Source organism: Bison bison, unplaced genomic scaffold (assembly GCF_000754665.1).
Source record: "Bison bison bison isolate TAMUID 2011002044 unplaced genomic scaffold, Bison_UMD1.0 scf7180017864168, whole genome shotgun sequence".
Lineage (NCBI taxonomy): Eukaryota > Metazoa > Chordata > Mammalia > Artiodactyla > Bovidae > Bison > Bison bison.
Window position 1 is genome coordinate 535,384 of NW_011494740.1, and position 25,363 is coordinate 560,746.

General features: G+C 39.9%; 1 protein-coding gene across 1 annotated transcript in view; it reads right to left on the minus strand.

The window, feature by feature from the left end:
* The window catches only part of DCBLD2 (discoidin, CUB and LCCL domain containing 2), an 84,488-nt gene that overhangs the window by 7,319 nt on the left and 51,806 nt on the right, over positions 1–25,363 (minus strand). The window contains exons 4-13 of the mRNA XM_010841925.1: positions 21,863–21,914; positions 19,507–19,579; positions 19,078–19,211; positions 17,412–17,452; positions 15,798–16,013; positions 14,286–14,410; positions 11,712–11,862; positions 10,808–10,894; positions 10,537–10,662; positions 3,176–3,269 (exon numbers count right to left, since the gene is read on the minus strand). Of these exons, the coding sequence (XP_010840227.1) occupies positions 3,176–3,269; positions 10,537–10,662; positions 10,808–10,894; positions 11,712–11,862; positions 14,286–14,410; positions 15,798–16,013; positions 17,412–17,452; positions 19,078–19,211; positions 19,507–19,579; positions 21,863–21,914 (1,099 nt within the window). The remainder of the gene's footprint in view (positions 1–3,175; positions 3,270–10,536; positions 10,663–10,807; positions 10,895–11,711; positions 11,863–14,285; positions 14,411–15,797; positions 16,014–17,411; positions 17,453–19,077; positions 19,212–19,506; positions 19,580–21,862; positions 21,915–25,363) is intronic.

Below are 25,363 nucleotides of genomic sequence, written 5' to 3' on the forward strand. Positions count from 1 at the left end.
ATCCCTCCCTAGCATTAAGAACTGCTATCTACAGAGAAAAATATCAAGCACATGAAAGGACATTTTCTGGTTCAAGAATGTAAATCTAATTAAAATAATGCTCTGCAAGCTAAAGAGAAAGAAGCTGTTGCATCGTTATAAATGAGCTCCAGAGGGTTATGTGATTTGCTCATGATCACAAATGAGGCTTCCTCAAAAGCCCAAGGTATGCGCCTTTCCTACTTGGACACATTCTTCTCCAGTATAAGACTGTGTTTTTATTATTGATACTAAGAGCTTCCTCACTTAAAAGTATGGCTGTATTTAAAATATAATACTTCATTATTTCAAGGAAGTAAAGTGTAAAATTTGTGGATAAGAAGATAGGTGCTGAAGCTGTCCAATGGTTGTACTATAAAATAGGATGGCATATTCTTGATCTCAAATGAAAAAGCTTCAGGTTGTTTATTCATGACATGTAAAGTACTTACAACAGTGCCCGGCATGGGTCAGGGAGTCAGTAAGTGGCAGCTGTTTTTATTATTACTTTTCTCCTGGCTACCTTCCATAAGCCCCTTAATGGCAGTTCCTCTTTGCTCCTTGTCACAAAGCCAGTTGTCTGCAATTTCATTTACTAAGTTCTTAAAAGTAACCTTAATTCTGCAGCTCAGACCTTCTGTCCTGAACAGGATCGTGTTCCATCTACCTCTCTGTGGAGTCTGAATACCCACAGAGTCCTCTAGACACCATCCCAAACTCATCCCAGGACTTGTCTCGGGGCTCTCAAACAGTTCTGCTCACCATTCCTCACCCCCCGGCCCGGGGCTTTAACCGTAGATGATTAGACCTGATCAGCTGATTGTCAGAGGCCTGGACCAAATCCCCACCCTCCCATGTGCTGACCAGGTGACCTCGGCAGGTTACTTGTGCCCTCTCAGTCTCACTTTCCTTTTCTGTAAATGGGATCTGTAACAATACCTGCTTTACAAACTGGTTAAATGAGTTAAACATATAAGGCGTTTAGAATAATGTGTAAAGTCAGCATTTCATTTGATTTTGTATAAAGATTTGCCATTGATGTTCTCATCACCACTATTGCTGGAGAGCAGCATAAACTTCTCTACTTGGACTCTCCAACAGCCCTGTTCCCTCCTTCCCCTCCTCACCCTCCCCCGCCATGCTAAGCTGTCAGTCCTGCAGACAGGGTCCTTCCTCCCATGGAACACACTGTAGTCAGTCCAGTTTTGATATGATTTCTTTTGTGTTATGATTCCTACTCCTCTTGTGTGAAACTTACGGGATTTAAGCTATTTATGATGTGTGTGTGTGTGTGTGTTATTTGCTCAGCTATATCCAGCTCTTTGCGACTGCATGGACTGTAGCCCAGCAGGCTCCTCTGTCCATGGTATTCTCCAGGCAAGCATACTGGAGTGACTTGCCATTCCCTCCTCCAGGGGATCTTCCCGATCTAGGAATTGAACCCAGATCTCCTGCATTACAGGCAGATTCTTTACCAACTGAGCTACCAGGGAAGCCTGTACGACTTGCTACCTAGTTCAAAATGGGAGTCCCAGTGGCCAAGGTGAACTTTCCTAAGAGTTGTTTTGAAACGTCTGCTGTAGGGTTGCCAGTGTCTTAGCATGGTAAACTGAGAACATTACTTTAGATCAGAAGTTTGATGGGCCATGTACAGCACAGGAACAGACAGAGAGACCAAAGGAATCAGGACTCCTCCCCTGGGTAACAGTTACTCCATAAGAGGAGACCACTGAGCTGAGTGACCTGAAGGCTCTTGGCTGGAGGCCCTGACCCCATGCACATGGACGTTGCCTATGGCCCTGCTGGGGCCAAGGCCTGCAGTTGGACCAGAGACCACTGCTGCTGGTGCCAAGACGCCTCCTTCCAGACTGCTCCTTGGAGTGGTTCGTTACCCCACTTTCCCTACTCTGCCCGACCTGAGTTCTGTGCTAATTACGTGTAATAAACCCAGTGACTTGTTGAACACGGACTACTGTTTTATCTCCAATCTTGTGATTCCTATCTGCCCTGAGAGCTCGGCCCTGTGACAAGCAGGTTCCATGGTGGATGGTTATCTGCAATGTATTCTCTCCCACTGGACAGACTTTGGGGCTCACGAGAGGATTCCCACCAGATGGCTCAAATATTTGGTACAGAGTCAGAGCGCAAATATTTAATGGCTAAACAAATGAACTCCCTCCAAACCTGTTAAGTCACCAAAGCTGTCCCCGCTGCTATGTTATCCCTACTGGTCTAATTGCACAAGCCAGAAACTGGAGTGAATCCTAGATCCTCCTCCTCCTCTGGCAAGCAGCCCATCAAGCCCCCCACTGACACCACTGGCAAACTCTCCCCCTCATGTCTGCCCCCTGTCCTAGAACTGATGTGTTATGTTCTTGCCTGGCCTTAGTAGATTCCTAACTCATCTCTCTCTTTTCTAGTCTCTTGTCTCTTCAATCCACCCTCACCAACTGCTGCCACCATTTACCTACAGTCATCTGAGAGTATCACCTGCCTGCTGAACACTGGTCAATGTCTTCCCCATCTACAGAAAGCCTTCCTGGTCCAGACCCAGGCTTCATTTCTATGAGTCTCCCAGTGCTCCCCCATGCCAAGCCCCTGTGAGACAACTCACTATTCTGCCTACATTCCACATCTCTGTGCCTTCTCCCAAGCCATGCCCTCAGTCTGGGCCATTCTCTCTTCCTCTATCTAGCTAAAATCAACTCCTCCTTTAAGGGAAAACTTGTCAAATATGAGTATTACTCTTTTCTGGAAAGAAGGTTTCAGGTAACTCTCAAAGTTCTTGCATCTGTGTTCCTCTGCACTTCACGTACAACTCATCAAACCAAAGTACAGTGGTCAATCTGCCAGACAATCTGGAGATAAGAATGTGTTTCATTCTCTCAGTAAATGTTACTCAGTGTCTGTTATACCTTACTACTGTGTGTAACCCAGTGTGTAACACAAAGTTTGATATAATAAAGGTACTCAATAACTTTTTACGGGATTGAACTTACTCATTTTTTACGAGAATAAAGGAGAAATGTACATATTTTTATTTTAATGACCACCTTAACTCTTCCTCTCAAAAGGGTTCATCTTCTATATTTAGTTCTATTTCATATTTGGAAACATCCCCTCTAGGACCAGTCAGGTGAACTGGTTTTGCACTGACCTGTTTCTCCAATGCCAAGCACACACTAGTATGAGAATGAGAGTGGTGAGCACCATGACCAACACAGGGACAAGGACCGCGGCCAAGGCTACATCTGAAAAACAGCAGCAGACAAAAACACATTAACACCAAAGAAAGAATCATTAAGGAGAAGAGTAAAGATTAACCGTATCATCATTCAAAGTTTTTCTAGCTCAAAAAAAAAACAACCCCATAATTTATGTCATGAGAGTGGGCACAAGTGGTAACTGTAGAGATTTCACAGATACATGGAAATTTGTTGCATTATTTGCTCCACCATTCTATGTTTTTAAAACACCAAGACAGATTAAAAGACAAATGATAAACCAGGAAATATTTTCTGCATATGTGATAAGAGGTTAATAATAGTTAATCTATTACAGAGTTTACAGTAAAAAATAAACAGGAAGGTCAGTAGAGATAATAAAGCAATGCATTAAGAAGCAAAGAATTCAATGCGAGGTACACTGAAAGCATATCGTGGAGCACAATGCTGCAGATTACATGCGTTACCTGATTGAAGAATATGAGGATGCTTACAAGAAACAATTCTCTCAGTACATAAAGAACAACATAACTACAGACATGATGGAGGAGATGTATAAGAAAGCTCATGCTGTAATACGAGAAAATCTAGCATATGAGAAGAAGCCTAAGAAAGAAGTTAAAAAGAAGAGGTGAGGTGGAACTGTCCCCAAATGTCATTTGCTCAGAAGAAAGATCAGCTTCCTTCAAGTTCAGGAACAGGCTGCCAAGAGTTAATAAACCAAACCTCAATTTGCTATCAAAATTTTTCAGATAAAGACAATAATAAACTTATTGAACAAGCGGAAAAAAAAAAAAGGGAGCATTAAACATGTTCACCTCACTAGTAATCAGAGAAGTAGAACTCAGACAAGAATAAGATGCTATGTTTGCTTATCAAGTTGGCAAATATTTAAAAGAACAACTAATTGCTGAAGAGGGTCTCAATGCCTATTGAGATCATTCTGATTGGCATTTTGGGGCAAAATTTATAAAAAGGTGTTACTTGACAATTCTCTATGCAGAATTATTCTTAGGAGAAAACTATGATGCCATTCAAAGATGTACCTTTAAAGATCTTTGCTACTGTATCTGCAGAAGAGTGAAAACTGGGAAGTGATCCAAATGCTCAACAATGAGGGGGAGGAAGTAAATCACTGTATCCTCCTTATAATAAAATATTACCTAGGTACTGGAAGTGACTGCAAAATAGTTACAGATGTGAAAAAATAACAACATAGTACCAAGTTGTTGTTCAGTTGCTAAGTTGTGTTCCACTCTTTGGGACCCCAGGGACTGCAGCCGCCAGGCTTCCCTGTTCTTCACCATCTCCTAGAGCTTGTTCAAACTCATGTGCATTGAGTCAGTGATGCCATCCAACCATCTCATCCTCTGTTACCCATTTCTCCTCTTGCCTCCAATCTTTCCCAGCATCAGGGTCTTTTCCAATGAGTTGGCTCTTTGTATCAGGTGGCCAAAGTATTGGAGCTTCAGTATCAGTCTTTCCAATGAATATTCAGGGTTCATTTTCTTTAGGGTTGACTGGTTTGATCTCCTTGCTGTCCAAGGGACTCTCGAGAATTTTCTCCAACACCACAGTTTAAAAGCATCAATTCTCTGGCACTCAGCCTTTTACTGTCCAGCTCTCACACCTGTACATGACTACTGGAAAAACCATAGCTTTGACAATACACATCTTTGTAGGCAAAGTAATGTCTCTGCTTTTTAATACCCTGTCTAGGTTTATCATTGTGTTTCTTCTAAGGATGCAAACATCTTTTAATTTCATGGCTGCAGTCACCATCCTCAGTGATTTTGGGGCCCAAGAAAATAAAGTCTATCACTGTTTCCATTGTTTCCCCATCTATTTGCCATGAAGTGATGCAAGCAGATGCTATGATCTTCATGTTTTGAATGCTGAGCTTTAAGCCAGCTTTTTTACTCTCCTCTTTCACCTTCAAGAGGCTTTTTAATTTCTCTTTGCTTTCTGCCATAAGGGTAGTGTCATCTGCATATCTGAGGTTATTGATATTTCTCCTGGCAATCTTGATTCCAGCTTGTGATTCATCCAGACTGGCATTTCACATGATGTACTCTGCAAATAGTATTAAGTATTGAAACCAAATGCATGTATGAACAAGGCAGAAACCAACACAATGCTGGAGCCTGCGGGAACTTGGAGATCACTTAATAAGGGGATTAAGTGATCTCACTCTATAGATAAAGAATCCTGGGTAGAAAATGGTCTGCTTAAGGTCATCTGTATGGAACAACTGATCAAGAAAGGAGTAAGACAGGGCTGTCTGCTGTTGCCCTGTTTGTTTAAGCTATACACTGAGCACATCATGAGAAATGCCAGGCTGGATGAGTTACAAGCGGGAACCACAATAGGCGAGAAAAACATCAACAACCTCATGATAAGCACATGATACCACTCTAATGGCAAAAAGCGAAGAGGAACTAAAGAGCCCCTTGATGAGGGTGAAGGAGGAGAGTGAAAGAGCTGGCTTAAGACTAAATATTAAAGAAAACTAAGATCATGGCATCTGGCCCCATTACTACATGGCAAACAGAAGGGGAAAAGGTGGAAACAGTGACAGAATTCCTCATCTTGGGCTCCAAAATCACTGCAGATGGTGAGTCCAGCTATGAAATCAGAAGACAATTGCTTCTTGGCAGGAAAGTGATGACAAACCTAGACAGTGTGTTGAGAAACAGAGACATCACTCTGCCAACAAAGGTCCATATAGTCAAGGCTATGGTCTTCCCAGTGGTTAGGTAGAGTTTTGAGAGCAGAACCGTAAAGAAAGCAGAATGCCAAAGAATTGATGCCTTCAGACTGTGGTGTTGGAGAAGACTCCTGAAAGTCCCATGGGCACCAAAGAATTGATGTCTTCACACTGTGGTGCTGGAGAAGACTCCTGAAAGTCCTGCGGGCAGCAAGGAGATCAAACCAGTGAATCTTAAGAGAGATCAACCTTGAATAGTCACTGGAAGGACTGATACTGAAGCTGAAGCTCCAGTATATCGGTCATCTGATGTGAACACATGACTCATTGGAAAAGTTCCTGATGCTGGGAAAGATTGAGGGCAGGAGAAGAGGGCATCAGAGGATGAGATGGTAGACGTGAACTTGGGCAAACTCTGGGATATGGTGAGGGACACGGAGGCCTGGTGTGCTGCAGTCCATGGAGTCACAAAGAGCTGGACATGACTGGGAGACTGAACAACAAGGTCATCTGGTTCAAAACTGGGAAAGGAGTATGTCAAGGCTATGTATTGTCACCCTGCTTATTTAACCTGTACGCAGAGTACATCATGCAAAACGCTGGGTTGGATGAATCACAAGCTGGAATCAAGATTAACGGGAGAAATATCAACAACCTCAGATATGCAGAGGTTCACCCTTATGGCAGAAAGTGAAAAGGAACTAAAGAGCTTCTTGATGAACATGAAATAGGAGAGTGAAAAATCTGGCTTAAAACTCAATGTTCAAAAAACTATTAAGATGATGGCAAGGCATCTGATCCCATCACTTCATGGCAAATAGATGGGGAAACAATGGAAACAGTGGCAGATTTTATTTCTTGAGCTCCAAAATTACTGTGAACAGTGACTGCAGCCACAAAATTAAAAGATGCTTGCTCCTTGGAAGAAAAGTTATGACAAAACTAAACAGCGTATTAAAAAGCAGAAACATCACTTTCCTGACAAAGGTTCAATAGTCAAAGCTATGGTTTTCCAGTAGTCATGTATGGATGTTGAGAGTTGGACCATAAAGAAGGCTGAGCGCCGAAGAGTTGATGTTTTTGAATTGTGGTGCTAGAGAAAATTCTTGAGAGTCCCTTGGAGATCAAGAATCAAGGAGATCAAACCAGTCAATCATAAAGGAAATCAACCCTGACTATTCATTGGAAGGACTGATGCTGAACCTGAAGCTCCAATACTTTGACCACTTGATGTGAAGAGCGAACTCATTAGAAAAGACCCTGATGTTGGGAAAGTTTGAGGGCAGAAGGAGAAGGGGACAAACAGAGCATGAGATGGTTGGGAAGCATCGCCAACTCAGCAAACACAAGTTTGAGCAAACTCCGGGAGACAATGAAGGATAGGGAAGCCTGGCATGTTGCAGACCTTGGGGTCGCAAAGAGTTAGAAATGACTGAGCGACTCAACAACAGTAAAGGTCATCTGGGAAGTTGGTTTTTTCCCCCACTCCTTAACCTCCTCCTGGCCATGAGGGTGACGATAGCAACAACTGCTGATATTTACTGGGTGGGAAGCTCCAGACCTGCATCTCCTTTACTCCATATCATCATAACCCAAAGAAAGAGCGAGCCTGAAGATCCAGGAAGGGAGAAGATAATCCATAACACCAGGCCTCTGAGAAGTAGGATGGATGGGAAATGGATGAGTATGCAGGTTCCAGAAAAAGGTTCCATTGAAGTGCCCTTCAAATGGCTTCTACTTTGTGAAGTGGAAAATGTAACTGAGAGTGAGTGAGGATCTCTAGGTCAAGGGTTTGAAAAATACAGAGAATGTTTCTAACAACTACTGCTGGGAACAGACAGAAGAACTAACCAGGGAAACAGAAAGACCACCAGCTGGTACTGAGGGAGGACCCTGATGTTAGAGCAGCACAAATCTGACCATGACGTGATTTTCACCAGCATCACTCTTACACTGGATGTAAAAATGGAGAAAGGAGAAGGGCATACAACAGAAATCATGACTCAGGATAGAAAGGACTAAGATATTAGAAAAGCATAAGTGCTTTATCCCTAAAATGTGTGAAACTGTAGAGAAAATAGTCAGGCTAAGATGGATACTGTTTGACTTAATCAGAGGTATTATTAATACAATATATGCTTAGGTTCAAAAAATAATAAATTCTATACAGTACTATTTCAAAGAAAAGGAGACAGGAGGTCTTCAATCAAAAATGCTCTTTGATTAGTATGCTCTTTGTTAGTCTTTTAAAGATTACATGGACCCTAGTTCCAGAATAAAATGCTTTAAGAACAATTTTAGACCTAAGATTTTAAAATTCTATAATCAGATTTTAAGATGAGCAACACTTAAAAATGACTATTCTTCCATATGGTATGTGGTCTGGGATTCCACCCAAACGCATGGTTTCTGTAAATTGAAGGTCTTTGTGGGATGCTGAAATTTCTTGTCTCTGTCAACTCTTGCTTCTTTCTAAAGTGGACAAAATAAATGTTGCCCGCCATTTCAATAATCAGAGTGTTGCCTCAAGTTCTCAGCCACTACCCCCTACCCATGACCATGTACCCCCAGAGGAATTTAGGATGGAGAAAATTGGAATACTGACTCTAAACAGTTAAGATACATATTAATGAGTAATTTCAGTGAGCTCAGACTCTTGCATCTTCCCCTACATAGAAAAGCATTAAAACCGTTAACTTTAGATGTCTTGTTTTTTTATCTTTTTTTCCCCAGCAAAAATTCCTATATATCCCAGCTCCTCCTTTATGTCTTTAGAACAGTTTCATAGAACTACCTGAGCGGCTGTATCCCAGACTACAGTCCTCAGTAAGAACCTGCATAAAACACAATTCTCAACTTTTAGCTTGTAAGTTGTTTTTTTTTTTTTCAATCAACACTAGCCTTTCCTGCAGCATGAGAAAGACACAGGTCTCTTTGGGAATACTTTAGAAGATACGAAGGAAACTGATGTGGAAAGTTGTAGAAAGCTATCTGAATCCAGACAAATTTTCAGAAAATGAGAATGATTAAAATTGTATTAAGTTACTCTGAATGAATGCTTTCTCTTCTCTGCACTGTCCTGAAAATTAGGGTGCTTTTTATCTGTCAACACTGAAATCAATTCCTTAATGGCATTGATGTGATGTTTTTGTTCCTGAACTCAACTGAAATTTTGTTTTCAACTAGTAAAATCAAAAACTAGTATGCTTATATATGTTAACATTTTATATAACAATAATAAACAAGCTTGAAAGTAAATTGGAAAACAGTATTTGTCGTCTTAAAAAGTAACTATAAGCATTTAAAAAAAGAGATCAAATTTTTAAAATAAATGTTAACAGTATCTTTTATTTGTTTTTAAAAAAGTATATTAATTTTCACCAAACCTTTGTTATTTTTCTTCTTCCCTTTTTGCTACCAAATCCCTATCTAACAAATTAATATACAATCAGAAAAAAGTTTGCTTCTTGCTATGGTTTTAGTTATTTTTAGAAAAATTTTCTTTGTAAGGCTGAGGCTCCATGTATTTATAGCTATAGAAGGGAAAAAAAAATCACAAAATGAATTTTATGATTCCTTTATCATCTAAAGTTAATTATTTTAGATGATAACTTTATCATCTAATTAATGATTGTAATGCTTTTCTATGTAGGGAAAGATGCAAGAGTCTGAGCTCACTGAAATTATTCATTAATATGTATCTTAACTGTTTAGCGGAGAAGGCAATGGCACCCCACTCCAGTACTCTTGCCTAGAAAATCCCATGGATGGAGGAGCCTGGTAGGCTGCAGTCCATGGGGTCGCTAGAGTCGGGCACGACTGAGCGACTTCACTTTCACTTTTCACTTTCATGCAATGGAGAAGGAAATGGCAACCCACTCCAGTGTTCTTGCCTGGAGAATCCCAGGGACGGGGAAGCCTGGTGGGCTGCTGTCTATGGGGTCGCACAGAGTCGGACACGACTGAAGTGACGAAGCAGCAGTAACTGTTTAGAGTCAGTATTCCGTTTTTCTCCATCCTAAATTCCTCTCGGGGTACATAGTCATGGGTGGGGGTAGTGGCTGAGAACGTGAGGCTGAGAACCTAGAATACAGCAGCCAGCTCTAAATATTTAAAGAATCATTTTACATTGTAACAGATAAAAGAACTTAACAATGCAGCCAGTTTTTTCTATAAGGTATGGAGTTGAACTTTTTGCAATACTTAAATCATTTTACATTGTAACAGATAAAAGAACTTAACAATGCAGCCAGTTTTTTCTATAAGGTATGGAGTTGAACTTTTTGCAATACTTAAATCATTTTACATTGTAACAGATAAAAGAACTTAACAATGCAGCCAGTTTTTTCTATAAGGTATGGAGTTGAACTTTTTGCAATACTTAAATCATTTTACATTGTAACAGATAAAAGAACTTAACAATGCAGCCAGTTTTTTCTATAAGGTATGGAGTTGAACTTTTTGCAATACTGAAAAAACAAGGGGGAAAAAACTTTGAGGGTTTAAAAGCTGGAGATGTTCCTGAAAACTTGTTAAAAACAAACAAATTCACTCCTATAAACAGGTGTTAATTTTTGGTCTGCATACCTTTGGTCACACTTGGAGTTACGGTAGTGTTTTTGATTTCAGGAGCGGCAGTTGTCTGCTCTGTCTGTGTAGGAAATTCATTTCTACTTCGAGGTTGTAGTGGTTGAGTAAATTTGGGGGCACGACCTTGAAAAAAAATTTAAAACTCTTTATTCTTTTATCTATACCAACTTGATTAAAACAGTTACTTTATAATGCTTTTAACATACTTATGGAAAATTATACCACAAAACTAGGGAATACTGAATGCTCACTTTTAAAGGAGGCATACCTTTGGCTATTTTTGGAGGGGTTGTAGTATTTCTGAGGTCATTGCTGCTCCGAGGAGGCGGAGGTTGAGTAAGTTTTGGAGGACGACCTTGAAAAATGGTTTAGAAAAGTTTCTACATTTTGCTTATAAAAATCATAGTTAAAAAATAGTAATTTTAAATGTCTTTAACATTTCCCACAGTACTTAGTTTTGCACAGTAACTTTAAATCTCAGAGAAAGATGTCAGAACGATAAATGTACTCTGCAGTAAATGCACAAATATACTTTGATTTCTGAGTTTTTTAAATAATTAAATTGTCCGAAAAGAATCTTCTTAGGAAGGAGAATATCATATGATATTGAAAGGAAAGAGAATGTTGAAAGGATAAAGCTATAAAATTGTTGTCACAATATATATGCTTACTACTCATTCAACTCATTTAATAAATATTTATGGAGGGCCTACTATGTGTCAGGCACTATGGTAGTTTGGGGGGATATAACAGTAAACAAAGTATTAAAATATTATATAATTTTGATGGAAGTTATTCCTACTTTTAATTTATTCAAAGTAAAATGTACTTAGGCTAAGATGACTGTTACAATCATCAGTGCTTAAATGATAGAAATATTCTACTACATGAGACCTGATTATAAATGATTAAGGTTGAGACTACTTTTGGAAATCCAACTCTTTTCTTTGTCTCATCAGTGATGCTCTTTCTTCTTCCACCTGTAACTTTAGAAACCAGTTTGATATTTAATATGATAGTTAATAGGGATAACTATTTCTTTTTAAAAATCTCTTTAAGAAGATATGATAACTACAGGATAAGCACATTATTATTAGTTTCTCAGAGAACAGCGAAGTCATTTTTAATCAATGCAATGAAAACAAGATGCCTTAAACATATTGTTGAATTACCTTTAGGAATAAATTGACATCCAAGCAGTTCCATTTTCATGGCAATTTTCTGCTGCCATTGGGTAGGATTCACTCTAATAAAACGTGCAATAATTGGTGGCAAAAAGTTATTACGCACATCCTGGTGATAATCTTTGTTTCCTTGAAATATCTTTAAAAAACAACAAAAAAAATTGGTACTTTACATCAACAGAGGCCAGGGCTAAACTGCTCCACTGAAACATGTTTTTGAGTTTTGCTCTGGGCCTTAAATGAGCTCTGCAAAGTATGACAAGAAGCATTAATTTGTATGAAAATAAATCATAATTTGGAAAAACTATTAAGAAGCTGCACATTCTTCATAAAAATGTCATAAAAGGAAATACTGAATATAAAAATCATTTTAAATGACTTAAAAACATAACAAAAGTTCTAACTTGGCAATTTGAGGAGAAGGTTTTAGTTGTAGTGCACAATATATTGTATTAATAATTCCTGTGGAATCATCAGCTATTTAAATAAATTTATTTTTAAAGTAAAGAATAATTGAACATTTGAGGTCTTAGAGGAAATGCTTTACTGTATACTTTTCATAATTTTTCTCTCAATAAATTGACTGAAAGTGAACACACTAGTAAACACATAAGGGATATATATCTCCACCTACTGGAGAAACTGTATAAGCACAGTTCCCATTTCTCTGCCAGCGGAGAGTGGGAAAACCTCACAGACAAAGGATACCGGGTTGAGTTCTTAGAACTATACTGTCTCAGAAAGATGAGAACTAAAGCTGCTCAGGTCTTGCCTAACAACACAAAAATGTAAGCCTTGAAAAGATCACGATTTCCAAGTAACCTAACTGCATCCCAGAATAGCTATGTGTGCCACAGCAGAAAAGCAGGTCAGAACTGACAAGCCAGACCACTTCCTCATTTTACAGGTAAGAACTCTGATCCTATAGGCAGTGGTTTAGTTGCTAATTCGTGTCCAGCTCTTTGCCACCCCATGGACTGTAGCCAACCAGGTTCCTCTGTCCATGGGCTTTCCCAGGCAAGAATACTGCAGTAGGTTGCCATTTCCTACTACAGGGATCTTCCCAACCCAGGAACTGTACAGATGTATCCTGCGTCTCTTGCATTGGCAGGTGGATTCTTTAGCACTGAGCCATGTGGGAAGTCCCAACCTAGAACTCTAAACCCAGTGAAATTATCTTTCAAAAAAGAAGTCAAAAATATTTTTTCAGAACTTTGTTAAGACGTTTTTAAAATATAACCATTGATAATACTCATGATTATAAAAATTATTTCACAAGTATAACAAATATTACTATACAAATAAATATGGATGTGCTAATAGTAAAAAGTTGTCAAGTTTGGGGGCATTAAGCAGAAATAAGTTACATACAGAGACAATATTGTTATTTGCTTCAAGGGGTGGAGGCTCACTAAAGGTGAAGTTCATGTAACATCAAGTAGAAGAGAAGGGGGAAGGCCTTGAATAACAGCTGAAGAGTTTAGATCCAGATGAAAGACTAAAAGGAACCCCTGGAGTTTTTTGAACAGAGATAAGTGGCAAGTGAAAATGTCAGCATACCATATATATGACAGAGAACTGGCAGTATCGTAAAATCAAAACAAAACTCATGAGGAGTTTCATTGAAAAAATGTGCTCGTAATTCAATCCCAGATGAGAGGCAGTCACCTTCCCTGGGGACAGGGACCCCTTGCGGTAGGTGGATCAAGACCGGGAGCCCCAGTGAAAGAAACTGACCTCCAGTTGAGAGCCACCTCTGCTGTTCTCTCTCTACCCCTTAGCATCTGTTCTGGCACACAACAGAACTGCCATTTTTGGCTAACTAAAAAATAAGATGAGGAAATTCTCTAGGTAGAAAAAAAATAGTTGTTTTTTTACAACAAATGTTGGTAAGATCTTGAAATGATCTTTCTATAATTTCGTAAAATTTAATGCCCTTCTGCCTTATCCTCTGCACCCCCCTCACCTTGCCTAGAGAGTAGAAATCTAGGAACAAATTAGGATCTCCACATTCTGTGGATTGATAAGAAAAGTTTTTTAAAGATAAGAAATTAATTAATTGTAATAAATAATAAATTATTTAAACAATGTAATTAATACTGGAAAAAGAAATCAAGAAAGTACTTACCCTTACAATCATCAAAAAGGACCCAGAAGCCCTGAGAATGTCCTAACCATGTTAGAAGGGTAAGGCTAATAATTGTGCTATACTTAGTCACTCAATCGTGTCCAACTCTTTGTGACCCTATGGACTATAGCCCTCCATTCTCCAGGCAAGATTACTGAGGGGATTCCTATGCCCTCCTCCAGGGGATCTTCCCAACCCAGGGATCAAACTCAGGTCTTCCACATTGCAGGTGGATTCTTGACCAGCTGAGCCACCAGGGGAAGCCCAGTAACCAACACTACCTAAAATAACCAGGAGAGGGCAGAGTAAGACCAAATGATATTTAATTGTTAGTATCACAAAGGAAGAGCTTCTGTGGCTTATTGCAAAGGCCACACCTACCCATCACCCTCTTCTGAAAATGCTCTTTAGAAATACTTTAGTGATCATTTTACCTTATCCTGGTCCACACCAGGCTCTCTGTACACAGTCCACCTCTGCCCATCAGCACTGTATAGAATCTTGTAGGCTGACACGTAGTAATTGTGCTCCACCATGGTGGAGCCAGTAGTCACAATGCCTAGAAACAGGAAGGTCATTCATTAGAGCTCACAGTCTGATCCTTGAAGTTTGTTCATCACTGAAGCATTAACACCTAAAATGTACTGTTCAAACAGTTCCGTCTGTGGCACAGGACCATACCTAAGGGCAAGGTTTCATCCTGATAGGAACTACTCCTTGGCTTTGTTCCCTTGGAGGGACAGGAAGAATTATGACCACATATAAGGAAAGGACTATTGTATTTTGGCAGCCTGTATTCATGTCACTGCAAAATACTGCTCACTTACTGAAAAAGAATGACTTCCTGGGAATGAATAAAGATTATTGGCATTATTTTTAGTACCAAAGCAAAATAAATTTTAACAAGCAATCCTAACCAAATATTCTGACCATTTGTTCAGTTCAGTTCAGTTCAGTTCAGTCGCTCAGTCGTGTCTGACTCTTTAAGTTGCTGTAAATAATTAAATTTATACTCGGCATGTGGGATATTATCTGTAGCACTTAAAATGGAATCATTGAACACAAACTTCTCTTAATGACTGTTGTTGCTGTTTAGTCACCAAGTCGTGTCTGACTCTTTGTGACCCCACGATTGTAGCCCTGCAGGCTCCTCTGTCCATGGGATTCTCTAGGCAAGAACACTGAAGTGGGTTGCCATTCCCTTCTCCACTTAATGACTGTAGGAGATGGTTATTTCAGATGCCTCAAGATCCCTTTACTCTAACACTACCCTAAAAAAAAAACTTACTACAACGAAAAGAAAAACTAATAAGAATCAAGTACCAACTCCTCTCCTTTGCAATGTTTTATAAAACCTTCTTTGGTCACATTAATACCAGTAAAAGGAATTCTTTGGGTGTTCTTTGGAAGGAATGATGATAAAGCTGAAACTCCAGTACTTTGGCTACCTCATGCGAAGAGCTGACTCATTGGAAAAGACTCTGATGCTGGGAGGGATTAGGGGCAGGAAGAGAAGGGGACGCCAGAGGATGAGATGGCTGGATGGCATCACCGACTCAATGGACGTGAGTCTGAGTGAACTCCGGGAGTTGGTGATGGACAGGGAGGCCTGGCGTGCTGCGATTCCTGGGGTCGCAAAGAGTCGGACACGACTGAGCGACTGAACTGACTGACTGACTGAAACTAAATCTGGTGGTGGTGGTTTAGTCGCTAAGTTGTGTGTGACTCTTGTGACCCCATGGACTGTAGCCTGCTAGGCTCCTCTGTCTGTGGCATTCTCCAGGCAAGAACAGTGGAGTGGGTGGCCATTTCCCTCTCCAGAATTAAACTTAAAATCATATAATTAAATTTGCAGTGACCAAATTTTCCATGAAATTCTTACATGTCACCAGGTTTTCAAATGAAATCAGCATTATAAATTGTCTAGAAAATTCTGTCTCTTTTACCTGTGATCTTCTTTTCCTTATTCAGATCTACTTGCAACCACTGATATTCATCAGTGGCAAAAGCAGCCCAAGGAGGTCCAGGTTTTTTCAGCCTGGCCTTTTCAGGTTTCCAGCTGTTCTCTTGTCCTGTGTGGTCCGTCCACTCCAACACAGATGATGCTGTTATTTGAGCATCAGCGATCACGCCAGATTCCATGCCCAGTGTTCCATAACAACCTGAAACAAAGAAGAAAGTAATTCAGTTTCCAGACATAAACTCAAAAAGCTATAAATACTTATTCATTGGAAACTCTGAATTGTACCTTTAATTAACATTCACTATGCTGACAATAGCCTATACTAGATGACTTCAAAAGCAGGCAAATGCTTCTTGGGTCTGTCTTTGTGTTTCATCAGAGAACATACAGACGAATTTATTCACAGCAATGCATGTGAGTGTGCTCGGTCACGTCCGATTCTTTGCTACTCCATGGACTGTAGCCCACCAGGCTCCTCTGTCCACGGAATTCTCTAGGTAAGAATACTGGAGTGGGTTGCTATTTCCTCCTCCGGAGGTTCTTCCTGACCCAGGGATCGAACCTGCGTCTCCTGTATCTCCTGCATTGGCAGGCATATTATTTATCACTGAGCCACCTGAGAAGCCCATTCACAGCAATAACCACTAGTTACTGGTGACACCTTACCCTCTCCCTGGGACACTTTCCTCAGTGGGCAACAGGCTCCCCTACTCAGATGTCACCTTCTCCATGAGGCCTGCCCCAACCCACTTCAAACTTCCAACCAGTCCCTCCTGCACTGCCTGTCCTCTCTCCTTGCCTTATTTCCTACATCTTCTATAATGTTATAGACAGTACATTATAAACATTCATTTACTTATCCACTGTTCATTGTCCATATCTCACTACCAGAATGTAAATTCTGCTCACTTTTGTTTCACTAGCACCAGAAGAGTGTCTGGTGACAAATGAAAAAAGGCACTTAATATTTTCTGTTGATTAATTACTTCAGACATATTAAAAAAAAATCCCTTTTTCTTAGGAAACTTCCATGGTCACTTGATCATTTCTCTATTAATATAAAACCTCCAGTTTATTCTATTCATTAAATTATTATCTATTTTATCCTAAAGGAAATCAACCCTGAACATTCATTGGAAGGACTGATGCTGAAGGTCCAATAATATGGGCACCTGATGCGAAGAAATCGACTCACTGGAAAAGACCCTGATGCAGGAGATAGAAGGCAGGAGGAGAAGTGAGTGACAGAGGATGGGATGGTTGGATGGCACCCCCAACTCAATGGACATGAGTTTGAGCAATCTGTGGGAGATGGTGAAGGTCAGGCAAACCTGGTGTGCGCCAGTCCATGGGGTCACAAAGAGTTGGGCACGACTGAGTGACTGAACAACAGCTACAATCTATTTTCTCTCCTAGAGTTATTTGTGGTAACTAAATGAGGAAGTGCAAAAAAAAAAAAAAAACCCAAAAAAACAAAAAACCCATCACAACAAAAAACAAAACCTAGAAATTGGCAAAATGCCTGACATACAGTGTTCAAAAAAAAAAAAGGCTATTATACAAATCATAATAGTTATGAAGTCCATGAGAGGCTTACCACTTGTCTTAAATGTAAAAAGACTTGTAGATAAGTGTCCCCTGAAAGAGAAAAAGGTTTCTTGGTGACATTCATATACAACACATTACTTGCTCATATTTGTCTTAGCAAAACTTTCTTGTTTTTATTTTACTAAGAATCATCTATGGCTATATATTAGTCAACTGCTATTGTTTCTAGCAAAAAAGAAGTCACATTTCTAATTAAGCAGAACAACTACTGAAATCAGCATAAATAATTTTGTCTTCAAGTATCTAGTGCCTAGTTTCATACATGATTATGTAAGTGTATCCATGCAACTTTTAATAAATACTTGTTCTATTTCTTTCTCATATTAACATAGGAGATTAACACATTCCTAAAATGTTTCTACAGAAATTGCTTTTTGGGACTATAAAACAAAAGGTGACCTTCTCAGAGAAAGAGGCTCAAGTTTCCAGGGGCAAACAAGAAAAGCTGGCTACTAAGAAGAGACTGCATTTGTTACAGGAAATCAATGTTTCAGTGCTACAAGGTAGCACTGCATTTGGGTTTTGTAACTGGCAGGAAGGTGCTTGGGGAGAGCGCATGGGTGGACAAGTGATTAGTTCACCACATGGCAGGTCCAGGGGTCCTGAGGAACTTGCAGGGATAAAACCATCCAAATCAGCAGTGTATATGTCTGCCTTCAGCACAACATTCAAACCATTACAAGTGGATGTGACTTGTCCTTCATTAAAAAAAAAAAAAAATGAAAGAACTCATGAAAAAAAAAAATTCTTTCTAAAAGTAGAACAGAGGAAAGGAATGAAACAACTTGCATAAAATTATCCAGAAGAAACCAGAAGAGAAAAGGTAGCTGACTCCATCTATATCATGGATGGACCAATGACAGTCCAGGTGTCGCCCGCTTTGTGTGGTCAGACAGCTTAGAATGGTTTTTACATGGTTAAAAAGTTGTCAACAAAACGAAAAAGAGTAAGCGACAGAGACGCTGGCTTTCTACAGTAAAACTCTCCACTGTCCGGAGTGTGGAGCTCTGGACTTCTGAAGGAAACTGGCCCAGGACCTACAGAGAAGCTGGTTTCAATTACACTGCAGGATCGGGCGTGTCTGAGATGTAAGGTTTAGGGACAGATCATCCATACTATGTTTCTATTCAGTGTTTCAACTCCTCCCACTTTTGATACCTAGTTTAGGTTTTGTGAAACAGTAGATCATAAATACAATGAAAACACATTCCTACAAAATTCGCTCGGGATGGCAGGGATTCATAATAGTACTATCTCTGATTTATGTCAAAATTTGACTTCTATTCAGTGTATTTCAAATATCTTAATCCACCTTGGGCCACACAGGCATAAGGAACAGAGTAGTTATGCCTTCTCATCTTTAAAATGAAGTAAAGATTTGGCAATAAACTTCTAGGCTCATTCTGGGCTCTTTCTACGCTTAGAAAGAAACAAATTACTCCCCCAAGTGACTACCACCCTCTCAGCTGGAGAACAAGCCAAGAGAGCACAACCTTGGCTGTGCGCGTCAGTGCACTCAGACGCGGACATAGCCGTGAGTCCTTATCACACAAACGTTATTTCATGAACACCATCACCAGCAATACCGCTCAGGCCTCATTTGGCCCTACCCCGCCCCATGCAGCACGTTTATTATAAACAGCACAGGTACTTACACCACGGACGTTACGTTGTTAGCCAGGGAGCTTTCATAGTATGGGATGCCCTTGCTAATTACGACACTGATCTGGCCACCCAAAGTGTTTGACACGACGCCTGCATGCACACCGGCCATGCACAACGGGGAGGACTTCAGGAAGGAAAGAAACAAGATGAGTTCCACATTTTCTTTTGATAATTCATAAACAAGACAGTTACACTGCCTCTAGAAATCATTTAATCTGGGCAGTTTTCTTAATAAACATGGGGTAGATGACTGGTAATATAACACAGAATAGATTTTTAGCAGAAGAAAAAGAACAAAACATTACGTATTACTAAAAAGAAGTAATTGTCAGAAAATAAAAGTCACGATAAACAACAGTTACACATCTGTCTATGAGAAGTTTTGGCATCACTTTAACTTAAGTCTACAGCCAACTTACATCTCTATATCCATGAGGGATGGCTCCTGATATCTCAGCAAAGGGGAGCAGGCAACCAGCTGGGCAGTACTTGCTGTGAAATAAAAACAAGTTAAATGGTACACGTTGCTGTACTTTCTGGGGAAAAAGACCAAAAAATAACACTTACCATTTTTTAGTTCACTGTAAACACCATAATCTCACCAGCCTGAGAGAACCACCACTTCTAAAAGGTCCTTAAGACTTTCTTCCATCCATCTACACACATCTTCACCCACATATATACAAAAATCACCTCATATTCTACATGTTGATTTGATTATTTTATTTCATAATGAATGGCAGACATATTTCTACTGTAAAAGCAATTCACAATACTTAGTAGCTACATAATACTTGATTTTGTGGATGAACTGTAATTTGATTCACCCATCCTCTACTGATTAAATTAAGGTGATTTAAAATGGCATTCATTCACTTACTCACTCATCCACCCACACACTCCACACGTTTACATGTATGTCTGTAACTCTGTCTATTAAGTGCTGGGCTGTGCAAGGGGTGGGGTTCACGAAGGTCAACCAGACAAATGGTGGCGGTCCTCCCTGGGTTTACATGCCCAGGTAGGAGAAGTATTAAGTATTGAGCCAATACTTCATGAAATCAAAGAATGAGATTATGTTTCTGCTGTAAAGAAAAGGTAGTCTGTGAAATAATCAGGACTCTAACTTCACAAAAGTACGATGAACATCTGGCAAACCTGCTATGCGCCAAGCAGCATTCTGAGTTACACTCAGGTCATCCACGTAAAGACCCTACGTGGGGTGCTAGGTACCATCATTGTCCTCATTTTATGGATGAAGAGGCTGAGGAGCTGTGTTTCCACGTCACACAGCAGTGCCGAGGCAGCTGGGCTCGTTTCTGTGTTCACATGTGGGGCTCTGCAACTGCCTCAGTCAGGGGATGGGGCTCTGAGGAAGCGGAGCCTCAGCAGGGAGCCAGAGACCACCACCGCAAGACAGCAGGGACATGCGCCTCAACCAGAAGGGACAGCCTCTCCCTGGGGCAAGGTGGCTCATCTGGGTCTGGACCAAGGACAAGCCACGCAGGCCAAGCGCGGTGAGAAAGGTGCGGCTGGTCTGAAATAAACCTGGAACAGGAGCCAGGGATCAGATCACACAGAAGCTGGGGGGTCTGTGGTGAGAAGACTTGGGGGTACATTTCTAAAAGAAGTCATTAAAGGATTTTGATGGTGTCTACACATAACCTGATTCATTGTGTTTTATTTTGCCTTTTTTTTTTTTTTTAAGTTCTTCTGGCTCCTGGAAAGAAAAGAGACTGTAAGGACCATGAGTGGAGGATAAGACACTGTTAGGTAGTCCATGCAAGAGAGGATGGCAGTGTGCACTTGGGTGGTGAAGATGGAGCTGGTGCAGGGTGGGGTTCAAGACAGCTGACCCTCTGGCAGGGCTGCGTGACACACACTGACACCAGGATTACCTCTGCTGACCAGGATCCCCCTGGAGGGCTGAGGAGTACCCCCAGCTCACACAGAGAGAATCATTCTTGAAGACAAAATGAAACCATTCTTGAAGATAAAATGAAGTTTCTTTGGGAAGTAGTAGCAAGTTGGGGGAAGTAAGTGAGATGGGTCTTTGAAGATAAGAATGAATTTACTAAGCAGCAAAGAGTAAAGTGGTTCCAGACAAAAGTTCGGAGAGCTCAGAGCAGTATAAATAATCCAGAGACGTTTCAATGTAAGACTAGAAAAATGGCCTACAGACTATTTGCAAAGGACCCTGAGAACCAGGCTAAGGAACAGTGATGGTGTTTTGTCATAGTAAGTTTTGAAATAATATTTCAAAGCAGAGGAGTGATAGAACACAGACTTTAGAAAACAACTTGGCAGAATGTGAATGGCAGAAAAAAGCCAGCAAAGGTTAGAAATGGGAAACCAATTATGAGTTCATCCTAGTCCAGGCAAGAGTCAAGGGCGTAATGCAGGGAAATGATAGTAAAAATGCCACCGGGGTGAGAACAGTGAGGAATTCTCTAACAGCCTCAATTGTCTTCCTAACTCTTTTTGAGTAAAAATAAATAGCTCTTCTATCTTTCCAAGGAGTTTTTACTAGATTTTGAAGAGTGACTAGTTCTACTTTTAAAGTATATCCAAATTATATTTCCACTGTGGAGAAGATTTAAATGCTACAAGTAAAGCAAAATTTAAACATGGCAATTGAGTGGCTTTAAATAAGCTCTGATTTATTGATGTTTTAGAACAATGGTTATGAGTCATACAACATACATTATCGTAAGATGAGGATAAAGTAGATGAACAGTAACGTTTAAGAAAAAAAAGTCACAAATACAGTCATACCTGAACTCAGGTTCCAAAAATTTGGATGCAGTGTCTAAACAAGTAATTAGATCTAGAAAAACAAACAAACAAAAAAATGATTCAATAAAATTAGGTTTACTCTTGCAGAAATACCAACTGTTTTTCCAAATCCAAATCATGTTGTTTTAAACTTCAAAATCTTAACAGGTTGTACTTTTAATTTTTTTTAAAGTTTTTGTTAATTACGACTTATTTCTGATTTTAAGTATCCTGATTTCTGGGGCTATGTCTGCTGCTGCTAAGTACCAGTACTAAATACTGCCATATCACCTCATACAATCACATACCATACACATGGATGGTACACAGAAAAAGTATAATTTATAGCCCTGAAGTAGCTTCTATAATATACAGCTCATGAAACAAAAAATGTTTGTTATTACAAGACTAAAAATGATTCTTTGCTGATTACACATAAGGAAAACAGTAACAAAAGAGAGGTGAAAAAAAAAAAAAAAAGAGAGAGAGGTGAGTTAGTTCCATGGCTCTAAACAATTGCTATTCAAAATCTGGTCCACGGGTAGACCAGCAGCAGCAGCAGCATCTGCTGGGGTGTTACTAGGAATTCATATTCTTGAACACCATCCACAGCTACAGAATCTCTGGGAGTGGGGCCCCAAAATTTGTTTTAACAAGTCCTGCAGGTAATTCTAAAGCACACTCTGCACAAGATGAAGCATAAAAGTTTTAACATTTTCTATCTCAAAATCAAATCTGTGTAAAAGCTAACCTTGTCCAATTAAGAACTAAGTCACATGCTGTGTATAAGAGGCTTCTGGTCCAAACACTTCAGTGGTTTCCTTCTGCTCTTAAGACAGAGGGCAAAATTCTCAACATGGCCCACAAGGTCCCACCTCAAGGAACAACATCTCAAGGTCTGGTTTTGTCCCCATCTTGCCTTCTTGCCATATGAGCCTTCTTTCTGTGCCACGGTGCTCTCTTGGCCAGGAAGGCTTTCCTACTATCCCTTTACCTGGCTGACCCTCTCTAGAGCTCAGCTCAACCATCACATCCTCTCAGAAGCTGTTACTGATCTTTTCAAGTCCAACTGTGATAGCATATAGTAGGCACTTACAGGTTTTCTGGTTTAATGAATGGATGACTATATATATTCTCACAGTCTTATGTAAGAATGGTCTGTTGCAATTCTAGAGTTAGAAGCAACATCATCTTATGTCTAGAGACTGAGGCTGTTGGTCTCTATCTTGGTATCATCAGCAGCTATCAGAGCATACAGTTTTAAGAGGAGACTTTCTACCAACATTTACTGAATAAATGGAAAAATAAAAGTTTGATTGCTAGCATGTTTGGCTAAGTCCAATCATAGACTAACCCACAGGAGGAAAACCTAGAAGGTCGTAAGCCAATCAAAAAGGTGAGACTTCACATACAATATAAATGATGAGGCCACCCAAAACACTGACAGAAGTAACACTTCACATGCTTCCTAGCACAACGAAGGGACACAGATATCTGTTAAATCAGTAGAAAGCACAAAATAACTAAGTATTCTTTTTTACAATTCTGAAGGGAAATTATGTATTTATTATCCAACTGATATGTGTCTTGAAAGAACTAGAGCGTAATAACTGTTAAACTAACAGGAAAGTAGTATTTTGAGAGTGAGTACATGGATTAATATTTACATACCACAGGTACTTGAATGACAATTAAGTTAAATCTGTGTTTAAGGAGTTTGAGGGGATACATGCCTGGTTAGAGTTTCATGACCACCTGGTTGACTGACTGGGAAAAGCAGACAAACTGAATTACCTGTACTTTATAGCTATTCAAGGCAATCTTTACACAGCCTCAATAAGAAATTATTTTCCACTTTCCTGCTCCACCAAAAGACTTTCCAACTTCTAAGATTAGAAAGTGAACTTCTAAGATTAATAGCCTGGGATGAAAAGGTAGCTGTGTGGTCCAGCATGGTATTCAAGCCACAAGAGGACTGCCAGCTGGCCCTATTACCTTCAGGCCACATGCCAGAATGCTAGTCTACTATGGATATACTTGATCAGAGCTGGGCTTTATTATAGTAAAAGTCCACGCAGTGCTGAAAGTCCAGATTATGCTCGAATGAATGTAACTCACGTGACCTTGCTCCCAAATGCCCTGGGGGCTCAGAAGCGCTCCTAGGAGGAAAACATGAATTCAAAACAGAAGGCTTTATAAGGAGAGTTAAGAGGACAACAGACAGAGAAAGGAAGTCATGATTTAGAGATTTTGACCTTTACAACTCCACAAAGGCAAAGGAAATAGCAATTAAGCGGAGAACTGAGAAGTTTTAAAATGTGTTTTTCTAGAAAGCATTTCCCAAGTAAATAGCCTTCCAGAAAAAATCACTATTACTCTAAGGCTCCTAGTTAATAAGTACACAGCCTGGGCAAGATGAATACAGTTCCAAGAAAACCATCTGACTCAGGAAAGACTTCACATAGCAATGTAGGAAGTTATCGTAATGAATGGAACAGAACTGAGGGTCCAGAAATGAATCTTCAAATTTACAGTCAATTGATTCCAACAAGGACGCCAAGACAACTTAATGGGGGCAAAACCAGTCTTAAACAGATGGTGCTAGGACAACTGGGATAGCCACATGCAGAAGAAGGAAACCAAACCCCTATCTCAGACCATACACAGAAGTTAACTCAAGGTGGAGTCAAATTCAAGACTTCAAACTATAAAATACTTAGAAGGAGATATAGGTATAGATCTTGACTTTGCCTTAAGCAATGGATTCTTAAGACATGACACCAAAAGCATAAGCAAATAAACTGATTTCCTGATTTCACCAAAATCTGAAACTGTTACCCTTCAAAGAATGCTATCCTGAAAGAGAAAAATAAGTCAAAGAATAACACAAAATATTTGTAAATCATGTATCTGGTAAGAATCTAGTATTTAGAATACACAAGGAATTGTTACAACTAGACATTAAAAAGAAATCTCAATTTTAAAAGGATCAAAGGATCTGAATAGTCATTTTTCCAATGAAGATATACCAAAAGGCCAATAAGCACCTGAAAAGACATTCAACATGATTAGCTATCAGGGATATAAAAATAAAAATCACAGTAAGGTCTGATTCTGATAAATAGGTACATATATACTCAGAGAGGTGGTTGATGGATGTGAGGTTTGAGACAGAGTCAAAGATAACTTGAAGGCTTCTGATCTGTGCTAATTAAAAGTACGCATTCCAAGTACAGCATATGGGCGTGGGTGTTCCCGGTGGCAAAGTGGTAAAAGAATCCACCTGCCAGTGCCAGAGATACAAGAAGACGAGGGTTCCATCCCTGGGTTGGGAAGATCCCTGGAGGAGGAAATGACAACCCACTCCAGTATTCTTGCCTGGAGAATCCCACAAACAGAGGAGACTGGCAGGCTACACTCCATGGGGTCAAAAGAGACCGACATGACTGAGCACACATGCACAATTAGTCCCTCAGTATTATCCAACTCTTCGCGAGCCCA